This window comes from Mytilus edulis, chromosome 9, assembly GCF_963676685.1.
Source record: "Mytilus edulis chromosome 9, xbMytEdul2.2, whole genome shotgun sequence".
In the NCBI taxonomy this organism is placed as follows: Eukaryota; Metazoa; Mollusca; class Bivalvia; order Mytilida; family Mytilidae; genus Mytilus; species Mytilus edulis.
This window is the reverse complement of record NC_092352.1, coordinates 73,728,167-73,740,899: the sequence shown is the minus strand read 5'-3', so window position 1 is coordinate 73,740,899 and position 12,733 is coordinate 73,728,167. Positions and strand designations below refer to the sequence as shown.

Sequence of the window (12,733 nt, the reverse complement as noted above, 5' to 3'; positions counted from 1 at the left end):
GATTAAAGTAAAAAAAAAAAAAAATTAACCCGATACATGTATTTTTACACCACGTATCATTTCGTTTAAGTTATTTGGAGCGTAGAAAATAGTTAAAGAAAATGAAAAAATGATATGAATTGTATAGCAAGTCTGTTCGTGGTAACATAAAGGCGGAAGACACCAAACGTTATGCAAACTGGCAATGACATTGGTAATTTCGAGAAGACAAAACAATGACCACAACAGACAAGTTCAGATTGCTACGCGAACCCCATCAAAACGGGTAATGATAACAGATTCTGCTTCATGGTTGAAACCTGTCAAATTACTCATGATGTAATGAAACAAAAAGAAAATGCAATAAATTTCACATGTTTTAACTGTACACAAGCAACTGTACGTTGAGTTCGTGTTCACGCAACTCATACAAAATGTAGATGAATACATACTATTGCTGCAGTCGAAATTAACTAGTTAAATCTGGTCTCATATATACTTAATTCAATAACAAAACTTTATGCATTTAATGTTGCTCTGAAAATGCTATCATTATTTCTAATGTAAACATGTAATGCATTTCAAAAAGGGTAATTACTATATTTTAATTGTTTTAGTTTCAACATATAAAAGAACACTTCGTTTTAAAAGGCCAATGTCTTGATTATCCTTCACAATGCAAACGCTTCTTTGGAAACTGCTCCTTGACAGGTTCATTTTCATCATTTGTCAACTTTAAAGCAAGTAATTAACAAGGAACAGTATTAAGTAGAAGTTCCATTAGCAATGGTCGATTTATTTATTGATTTGTGGGTGTCAAATTAAGTATGCACCTCTTGACATTTGTAATTTTAAAAGTTCATTGGTAAAAAAACTGTCATATGTTGAGAATGTTTTACAACTTTTACATTAAATCAGAAAGTACAAATGTATCTCTGAACTCTCATATAGGTACATTTGATTGCTTGAAACATCAGTCATTTATATATAAAATGATCAGAAGAAATTTTGTGCATTGGCGATACAAATATTAAAGTAACAGTAATTTTCAAAAGAACCCATAATTTTTCATTTGTTGAAGAGACTAACAATTTTATTTAAATTTAATCCAAATCGAAATAAATTTGTCCATTACAAAATAGGACAGTATTTTTCTTCCCCTTACTCAATGTTGTTCCCTTTTATTGCTTGTCAAGAGATATACATGTATTGGTCGTCCCATTGTCTGTATCGCTCTGCTAAGCTCGTAATAAAAATGCACATGACGGCTTTGTGATGTCAAATGCGATGACCCGGCCTAAATTACTCTGACCCGGATATAAATGGCGTCATTATTTTTGAACAAACGTTGATAAGACTTATCTCATCTTTCGGTTTGCTATTGAAACAAAGAAAACACTTTCAACAGACGCAAACACAGCCCGGTAAATCGATTATTAGGTTATCTACAGAATAATATTGTAAAATATCAGCTGCTCAACACAATAGAAAGGCTCTTTTTTTTTTATCTCGTTCGCTGCGCTCGGTCGACAAAAAGATTCATATTGTGACTCGCAGCTGATATTTTACAATATCAATATGCAGACAACCTGATAAACGATACTTATTCGTGTCAGTGACAATCTTTATAGAAATAAACCAGTCATCGTCCTATTGACCTTCTAAAAAAATGTAATATTTTATTCATTTTAGTACTGAATATGTTCTAAATATATAACTTGTAGTTTCTCAACAAACTTTCAAATTGTGCTACGAGACGTCTCTTTATCTCCTTTAGAGTATAAATGAGTGTCTAATCCGTTTTAATGAGGACTAAAAATTCGAACCCTACTGCTATGATGATAACCCACTCACTGCACGTAAACAATAAGTGAATGAACAAATGCCTCTGTAGGTTAAATTCTGTACGGAACTAAGTTTAATTTCATACTGATACGGCCAAGTTGTTTGATTATTTTTTTTTAAAACAAACGTTTAATATCTTACTTTATTATCAGGGCAAACTATTTTCGTAATTTATAGTCTAGTGGATATTCACAATGCATAATACTACTTTATGTCCCTTATATTAAATTCTTTGATAGTCATCCAGAGATGATAATCTTTATGTAGAAAATTAACTTTTAGAAAGAAAAAAATCTCCAAATAATCAAAACAAATGAATAACCAGAACAAAACAAAAAAGTAAAATAAAATAGACACAATTATATAACTTCAGTTACACACTTGCAAGATGTGTATTGACGACTGATGTTGTGGGATGTGCATTTTATATCGGTAATCGACTTTTTTGTTTTGTTTTCGAACTTGATATTTAAATTAAAGGTGGTGGATCCGCCAAAGAGGACTGAGTCTTAATTATGAACTATCTGAAGTACAATCCTATATATTCTTAGACAGCACTTATATAATAATTTCAGCATTATATATTATATCGTAATGTCAATCATTGACGATATTTCTTATGTCATTAGATTTATACACTACTATAAAGAAAGAAGATGTGGTATGATTGCCAATGAGACAACTTTCCACAAAAGACCAAAATGACACAGACATAAACAACTATAGGTCACCGTACGGCCTTCAACAATGAGCAAAGCCCATACCGCATAGTCAACTATAATAGGCCCCGATAAGACAATGTAAAACAATTCAAACGAAAAAACTAACGACCTTATTTATGTAAAAAAAAACCATTAACATTGAGTACATTAACAGCTGGTAATATAGTCACCTAAAACGTGTTCCGTCTAGATTAAACTCATCATTGAAGCTCCTATCAACAATTTTGAAGGCAATTTCATTGCATAATTCAAGTAAAATGTAGGCTATTCGTTTTAGTTCTTGTGGTGGCCATATAAGTCTATCATGAGCGAAGTACGTATTTTCTGATCTGAATTGTTAAAATCTGAGCGTTCTTAACAACGGTTAAATATAGACAAACATTTGGGACGCATGAAATGAAGTGTAATATCCATTTACAAAATATTAAAAACCAAAATATCTAAAACATTATTCAAATCATGAGTTGAGTGTAGCTGATTGCGATTAATTAAGTAATTGTTTGTAAGACAGTGCGAAAATCTAAAATTACACCAAAGCACAGCAAAATAGTTTCACAAATATAGCTTTTTTAAGTCATCTGTATTCTTCAATGACTAAGATTTACAGCAGTCTTAAAATTTACACATCACGTGCGAAAGATAGCTGATGCATGCATTATACTAAAGGGTCTTATACTACGCGCTATATTTGCGCTCCAAAGTGGAACAGCTTTTCATGCGCTACATAACCATTCTTAATTTGCTAATTATTATATATTTATATTGTAGATACAACTAAAAGATCAAAAACAGGCTATCGACAACTTACAGTGGCTAGTATATCAAAAGACCCGGATTTCAACGACAAAGCGGAACAAACAGACGACAGTTTATCATCCTGTACTTTAGATTCCTCAGACGACGGAGGTTTGTATAGAATAATAATTCAAGAAGATTTAATGACAATTTTATATTATATTTAGAATATCGAAAAATATTCAACTATTGATCGAACATTAAATAAGTAAAGAGTAGTATACTGCTGTTCAAAATTCATAAATCGATAAAGAAAAAAACAACTCCGGGTTACAAACTAAAACTGAGGGAAAGGTATCAAATATAAGGGAACTACGACACAACAGAGACACAACATTAAAATGTAACACACACAGAAACGAATTATAATATAACAATGGCCATTTTCCTGACTTGGAACAGGACATTTTAAGAATGAAAAATGGGGGGTTGAACCTGGTTTTGTGGCATGCCAAACTTCCCGCTTTAATGGCAATGTTTATCATAACATTAAAATGACAACATTACATGACAGGACTACAATACAAAAAAAATTGGAAAAATATAGGACAGAGAAACAAACGAATAAAAAGCCAACAAAATGTACAAGGTTAAATATTTAATACGCCAGACGCGTGACACGTCTACACAAGACTAACCAACGATGCACAGATGAAAAAAGTTTGAAAGCCAAAACAAGAACAAAGTTGAAGATTATCGAGGACAAAAGTTCCAAAAAGTTTTGACCAATAAGGCTGGTGTTATCCGCCTGTGACAAGAACATCCTTACTATTTAGAATAATTCATCTTTTGCAAACAGTAAATGTTATAAAATGACTATATAATAGATATACAAGATTTAACTAAAGAGGTGACTAGCTACATAGTAAAAATGGATGCATTACAAAAATACAAAGCCGTGTTATACAAAGCCAGTGCAACGCACAAAGTGACGTCACATTTGAATTTTAAAACGAGTTCCCAAAATTAAGAAAGAATTTGGATGTAATTTAAGATTCGATTTGTATGACTCAATAACATTTATTAATTACAGTGAAAATAACAATACTAATTGATATCAAATTGTAGTAGTAATTAGATGATTAATTGTATTATCTAGCTATGTCGGTGTTTCTTCTGAATTAAACTGTAAACCAAATATGTCGTGTTAATTTCGTTGATCCAAACTTAAATCTAATAAATAAACTGGATGTGTAATTCTCTTTACCATAACACACGAATACAAAAGAAAAAAATAAGATTTACAACAACAAACGTCAAGACATGTAACTTAATCCGATGACAATAACAAATATAACATCAAAACTAAATAAATGAATTTGAGATGGAAAAGTACCGGGAAACATTTGTTATAAATATTCGTTGCAATTGAGTGAATTTTACCAATTATGTCCTTATGTTATGTTTATCGGTATTATTTGAATTCTTGAAGTAGTTTTTGATATCATTAGTGTTAGATATCAATGATAATCATTATGATCAAGAGTCGAATTTCAAGCAACTATCTCTGTGTATAATTGTTCTGCATTTGTTTAGCGAAGATGTCGGTGAAAAGGTCTATGCAACACATATTGTTGTATGACGTCAACTAAAAAAAAATATAAAATATATTTCAAATGTTCAATGTAGGTTAGTTTGACAGGATAGTCACGATATCTACTTGCAATTAATGTAATAATGGTTATAACCCATGGCATAAAGTTTATTACCCGTCGGTTTGAACGGAAACATAAGCGCTCTAAACTAGACAAGTATGATATAAGCACTACGTGAGGAAACAAAATATATTTGTAAGTGTTTGGTTTGACCTGCGAATTTGAGCGTCAGAACTATTTTGATACTGTGTTAACTAATAAACTCGTTGTTTCATATTTACTAAAACAAAAGTACTTTATATTGTTTACTATTAATATTATGAATTATTTTACAGCTAATTTGTAATAGCCTAATGCTAAACAAAACTCCGTCTCTTATTTCATTTGTTGTTGTTGAAATAACAGATACCCTGCATCACAAGTTTAAGTTTTAATCACATGAGAATTAATGTCCCGACTTGATTAAAATGCAAACTGATGTTATGAAAATATAAACTCATCGGTCAGATGGAAAGCATCGAAATATATCATGGTAAGAAAACACTAGTAATCGTTTAATTTCATGTATCTTGTTGACTAGTTGATTCTTGTATTTCTATCCGGGGTTTTCGATAAAAGTTTTGGGGATCTTTTTTTCTATCTATTTTTTGTCCATAATTCTCTGTTCACAAGATTTAACATCCTGTATCTGTGTATAACTAACAGTTTTGACATTGGTCTCTTTATTAGTTTTTTCTCTAACCTTTTCCATACTTTAAATCAAAACAAAACCATACATGGAAATGTAAAAAAAAAAACATCTATTGCTTTTTATAGAATAATCGTAAACAGAAATTCTGTAATTAGATCTTCACAAAACTCAAACAAATAAATTTCTTTTTTTGCCAATCACATTAGTCATAGTTTGCGTTGAACTTGACATTTGTCATGTTTGTGTTATATTTATTTTCTCCAATTAATGACTTTAAAATGTTTAAACTCATTATCATTTCTATAACTCTATCATCTATTGTATTTACAAAATAATTCAAGACAATGTATCGTATCGAGGCAATTATCCTTTGCCTTTGACATTACCAAAGGATATATGCAACGGATTAAGCATGTAAAGAGAGCAACGGTATTGTTGAATGTTTTGACGTTAATTTAAATTCTCGGAAATTCACATCACACTTTTAAATGTGCTTTACAATAGGAGTTAATCTGAACTACTGCCGCACGATATGTTAAAAAGCAAACTTATCTAATCCTTTCTTATTTTTTCGTATCCATATGAGTAAGATTAACGGGTTGTAAAACTTGTTAATTAGGAATAAAAAAAGATTAAATACCAATACTTTTAAAGAAATATTTTTGCAAAGATAATTGGTCGGTACAAAAAATTATATGCGGTCTTCGTGATATTCTTAGTAATTTTACAATTTATTGATGTCCCATTAGGACCTTCAGAATATTCTTTTTGGTAAAATGTTACGTTAAGTTTTAACAATTCTATTACCAGTAAAAGTTGAATAGTGTACTTTTTTCAATAAGGTTTTTCCGTAATTGGGATTAAAGGTACAAGATTTATAAAAAGTATTCCGGATGTGTGAATGTTAAATTTATTGGGAAAATATTGGGATACATTGTATTGTAGGACTCGTCTGAAGTGATAGAGTGAAAAAACAAAAAGCAAAAAAAAATAAAGAGGTTGATGAAAATTTAAAATCAACCCCTACAAATTAAAAAAGAAACAACATAAATTGGAACCTATTATATTATTTTATGAAACCTGCATTTGTACTATTACATTTTTTTCTCGTGAAATGTATGAGAAGAAAAGAATATAAAATAGATTAAAGTAAATAGCAGAAAGTACATTAATTAATTGATTTATTATTTGAAGGTGAAAAATGATTGATCCAAAGCATTATAAATATATCTTACATGGTGATTGTGTTTATTGGTTTTCGGGAAAAAACCTTGTTGTTAGAAAATGGCGAGGAAAAGTTGGAAATACATTATTATGTGTATTGATTATTCCTGTTTTGAGAAATCGATAGTGCTACACGATTATATATAATTACAACTTACCAAAATCGTATACATGACAACGTGTATAGTACTGTATATATAGTATATGTCTGATTAAGTATTAAAACTGAAAGTACAGATGCTTGTTATGTATTTGGTTTTGATGTTATATTTGTTATTCTCATAGGATTTTGTCTAATGCTTAGTCCGTTTCTGTGTGTATTACATTTAAATGTTGTGTCGTTGTTCTCCTCTTATATTTAATGCGTTTCCCTCAGTTTTAATTTGTTACCCCGATTTGGTTTTTTGTCCATGGATTCATGAGTTTTGAACAGCGGTATACTACTGTTGCCTTTATTTGTTACAATCGTGATTGATTTCTTAAGACAGTAAGGATACTATAATTTAATGACAATATTTTACCACGTAAAGAACAAATGTTATATAGGTTAATAATTTCCAATAATTTTACATTATGATTTGATTAAAAAGAAACAAGCGTGTTGGCAGTTAAAAAGTAAAATCACAAAAATAATGAACTCCGAGGAAAATTCAAAACGGAAAATCCGTAATCAAATGGCAATATCAATTGATAAAACACATCAAACGAATGGACAACAATTGTTATATTCCTGACTTGGTACAGGCATTTTCAAATGTAGGAAATGGTGTATAGAACCTGTTTTAAAGCACTAAACCTCTCACTTGTATGGCAGTCGCATCAAATTCCTTTATATTTACAACGATGCGTGAACAAAAGAGACATAATAGGCAAAATTGTCAAAATAAGGGTAAAGCAGTCATCACTGTGTCACAATCTCAATTAGAACAAAAACAAACAAATATTGAACAAAGAAGCACAAAAAGCAGTTAGATGTTTTGAATATAACAACCACATATATTGCTCTTATATGTACAGAGAGTATTATCTCGTTTAGTTTCAGAAGATGGCAAACAAGATGAACTGGACACAGATGATTGGGTCAGTTCAAGTGATCATAGCACGGAGTCAGAAGTTGAAGAGGAAGAAGAAAGTTTTTTGTAATTTAATCAAGAAAATGAACTTTATATGTCAAAATGTCTAAAGTTATCGTCAGAGATGTACAGAATGTAATTCGTATACAGTTCTGATATACAAATATAAAATAATATGTCATTGTTCATGTGTTGTTCAAAATCCTCTCTTTACCGGAAAGAATTTTTATTGCAATCATTTTGGTAAGTACACATGTCCGTAAGTATAAGTCTTTGAATCCTAATTATGCAAGCTTTTTTTAGCCTTACAAATAAGCACTGTCCCTTTTTCTTTATTATCAAATGCATTTGTTTACAATTCAAAACACAATACCCTTCTTATCCTTATTTGATAATTACAATCAAAATTATTTGAATATAGGCAAAGTTCTGAAAGACAATAGCAATCAAAACCAAGGAGTAAACAACGACTCACAAAATCTGAAAGTTTGCTCGTGATAGTGTTACCTAACAACACAATCATATGATCGATTTATGAATGTCATCAAGTAAATTGATTCTTGGTTGATAATTTAGGTCAGGAGTTGACAAATTCTTGAATTTGAAAAATGTGAAGTGAATCGTCGAGGTGCCATTTAATAAGGAATGCTACTGCACAAATCTACACTCCGCTATTGCAGTGGTTTCTCGTAGCAAATATGACTGCAGCAAAGTTGAATTGATTCACAACACAAGGTTGTAAAATGCACAAATTAAACAAGAGTGATGAAATAGTTTTCATCAACATTATAGATATTAAAATTGTTTTTTTGTTTACAAACATTAGTGCAGAACAATATATTTGTTTAAAGAAATATAGGGTGTTTGTTACATTTTCATTCATTATCAGTATATAGTTATCAAAGGTACCAGGATTATAATTTAGTATGCCAGACGCGCGGTTCGTCTACATAAGACTCATCAGTGACGCTCATATCAAGATATTTATAAAGCCAAACCAGTACAAAGTTGTTTTTTTACAAATATGGTTTTATCATTTAAGAACAATTGCAGTGTTCTATGGCAACTGTTCCATTAGTATGAATATTTTGGGTAGTAAGTTAGTATCTAGCAACATCTAAGAACCTTAGTCTAATTTTATTGTCATGAGTAAAACTAGAGGAGCTTTCATGATGTCATGTTTAGTATTGAAGGACTACACGATATCTAGGAATTTCTTGATTTGTTATTTGTTAATGAAAATAAAATAAAATATTGTTGAATTCTTAATTGATTTGTTCATTCCGTGAAGGCAATTATGTGGATATGAACAATGATGAAATGATGAATTATAAGAAAAGCAGCTCATTAACGCACAATGACTGATTACAAATATATCGAATTACAAGTATTAGACAAATGTTAGATACAAAAAGAAATTAATATATAATACACAATATTGTATAATGGAAAATTGCATTGGTCTAATCCCTTTGCATGATAAATGGGGCAACACAAGGGCAAAATTTGCAAAACACCTCATTTCAATTAAAGATACAAGTTAAACGAATTTTTTATAACTCTAGTGAAATCAATTTAAATTAACAAATGGAGTAAAAATAATTGAAGGTATCGCATGATTGTCAATGACATCGATACAATGTACGTGGACGAGGTACATGTACACTTTTATATAAAAGTTGAGATGTGGTATGACTGTCAAAGAGACAACAAGCACCAACATTATATGGATGTATAACACAAACAAAGGCAACCGTACGGCATTCAACAACGAAAAACCCCAAACCATATAAACACATGTACTCAGCTATAAAAGGCCCTGAAATGGAAAATATAAAACACTTTAATTGAGAAAAATGACGGACTTCTTGTTTATAACAAACAAATTTACGAAAAACAATAATGACAGACATGAAACATCGACAACCACTGAATTACAAGCTTCTAAATTGGAACATGGGACAGGCCAATATAGAATGTGGCGTTATTAAACATTTTTGAAGGCTGAAACATTCCCTGGACTTGCACGCATTGTCATCATTCGAATTAGAATTTTGATAACACAAGCTAAATGTACATATCCAACTTGTAAGTCAGGAACCTCTGATTTAAAGGTTGTCGTTTGTTGATTCATATCAAATTTGGTTTTCCTTTAGGGCTTTTTACATACATTAGGTCATTGACAATATATATGAAGTTAAATACACAGAACTGAATTTGTCTATAGACACCAGTATGAATGAGGCGAACTTAAAAGATTGTGTATGAGTGATGAATTTTAAGCTCGGGCGGGTACATGTAGGAAGTTGGGACGATTTCGTGGAAAAAATAATAATTGTTTTTTTTAAGAGTTTTCTGTGATTTTCTTTGTTTTTATGTTTCTTGCTTCAATTCCTTATATACTGGCTTATATATTTTCAATACTGTGGATTCAACTATTTTCGTTGGTACCAATTTTCGTTTTCATATCAATCATGTAAATGGCTTTCCTAATTAATTCAATGAAATGTCGTTCTTCAAATCTAAGACAATGATTTTAAGGTAAATAACTGGATGCTTTAGAATTCATTTGCTTTTTGTTTGTTTTTTAAATCTTCAATTTATATATTATTAGCAATTGTTACACAATGTAAAACATTTAATTTTTGCGTCAATAGATTATTTGTGATTGTATTACGCAATTTAGATTGATTTTTAACGTACATAAACAGATTCCGATATCCGATTACCTTTATTATTAAAGATATGAATCAATCATCTTCTTTTCTTGTCATCATCTATTTTACGTTGTCTGCTTTTTTGTTTAAAAGCAACTTTTTTTTCCCTGAAGAATATTTTGGAAACATTTATCATGTTTCCTTCTAAATTTTAATAGAAGAGAAAAGTTGGAATATTAGTAAGAGATGGTCGGGATTCTTTTACTGTTAAAGATAGTACAATGTATTTTGGTATGACATCATCTGATGTTGAGTTATTTCCCTTTGACGTCATGCTGGATGTGCAATAGGTTCTTTTTCTTTTCTAGTTGATTAATATTTAATGCCACTTTCAAAACTATTGAGATATTTTATGGCAATCAAGTTTTATTGGTGAAGGCAGTCGGAGTGCCCAATGAGAACCAGCGATCTAAGGTAGAAAACTAAAATCAAAGTCAAGTAAAATTTTGGTCCACCTGCAACATGCAGATTCGAACTCACAACATGAGTGTTGACAGGCTAGTTGTAATGCTGTTTCGACTATTCATACCAATAGGCCACCCTTTTCAATATTGACTTATCAAATTAAAACGTGTGTAACACCAGTCTGAAAAGAGATCCTTATTAGATTGCAGACATGATTTATGTGAAGCTTAAAGACATAACAATCGTTCAGGTATTGACTTATTTAACAATGATTAATTAAGAATGATTGACTATTACGTTATTTCCATAATGAAAAATCTGAAAGTACAATTTCACAGTTTGTTTACTGATTGTGACAGTATCTAATCTCTTTTTGGCATTGTAGTATCTTTTGAAGATACTATACAATAGTAAAATGATTTCATAATGAAGCCAGATTACTTAGAAAAAAAATGTTTTGTTTTAATACAATTTCAGTGATAATCAGATTATGAGTACACGCATCGTTCACATGGATATGACGATGCTCTGCTCGTTTTTCCTGTTCAGAAAATCTTGCTCAAAATTTTAAATTCAACAGGTTTTCATAATCTTATTTTCTCTTGGCACTGACCATATCGAAAGTTAAATGACTGCATGATTATAGAAACATGAAGGATAAATCTATCTAGATTGACATGAGAGGAAATCCGATCAAGACACAACGGAATTATCTCTGGATTATTAGTGTAATAAAAAATACCCCAACACGCAAGAAATGAACATAAACTTTGAAATACACAAATGGTCAATCAACCAAACGAGTAAAGAACCAAAGACAATCTACGGAGAACGTCAATGTACGGTCTTTAACAATTAACAGATGTTCAGACACTATGGTTGTCTCACGATCTGCTTCTAATTATATTTAAAACCACAAGTATTTACGACCCAAAATACAATTGCAAATTATATATATGTCTTTAACAAACCTATTTAATACCGAGTGATTTAAGTATCCTGCGTGCTCAAATTCTTTTCCTGAGGTAGATAATTGGAATCACGAGTAGTTTTCAACGGAATTGTATTGCGGAATGGAATTAAATGTATCTTTGGGTATTTTCAAGTCAGAAATAATTGTCACTGAAGAAACAAAGAGCATTGTTAATAAGTTTGGGATATATAAACTAGACATTTTGTCGATCGAATTCAATTACATTGTTTTAGTTTATTATGAAATTGTATCTTCTTTTCACTAAACGCCACATCTAATATGACGTCTCTGGAGATATGATTTAAATTAGATTTTAAAAAATGAATCTCTACTAATACTGTTAAAACAGACCATTTTAAGCAATGTATTGTCGTGATAAATTTGTTTTATCCTTTTAGATATGCACCTTTTGATGAAACGAAAATGACGCATGGTTACATGTTGAAAGATCATTTTGTAGTTTTTAAACACAAACGGAATTTAAAGCGTGTATACTTGTCTATTAGCGAGGTCAACGACAAACTAACAAATATACTGAAGTTAGAATATTTCCATTAAGAAAAAACTCTTGCTCAATTCGTATATTACATTTTATGGCAAGAAGAATAAATCTTAAAATTGTCTCTAGTGTTTTAATCTGGTTATGGAATTGTGTTATCAAAATTGCACGTAAAATGCATTTTTTCTAGATAATTCAAATCATAGTATATATTG

General features: G+C 30.5%; 1 protein-coding gene across 2 annotated transcripts in view; it reads left to right on the top strand.

Moving 5' to 3' along the window:
• Window positions 1-9,193, top strand: part of LOC139488993 (uncharacterized) — a 43,080-nt gene extending 33,887 nt beyond the window's left edge. For both annotated transcript variants that reach the window (XM_071275011.1, XM_071275012.1), the window contains exons 3-4: window positions 3,315-3,452; window positions 7,888-9,193. In XM_071275011.1, the coding sequence (XP_071131112.1) occupies window positions 3,315-3,452; window positions 7,888-7,994 (245 nt within the window). In that variant the 3' untranslated portion in view covers window positions 7,995-9,193. The remainder of the gene's footprint in view (window positions 1-3,314; window positions 3,453-7,887) is intronic.
• Window positions 9,194-12,733: the final 3,540 nt, after the last annotated feature.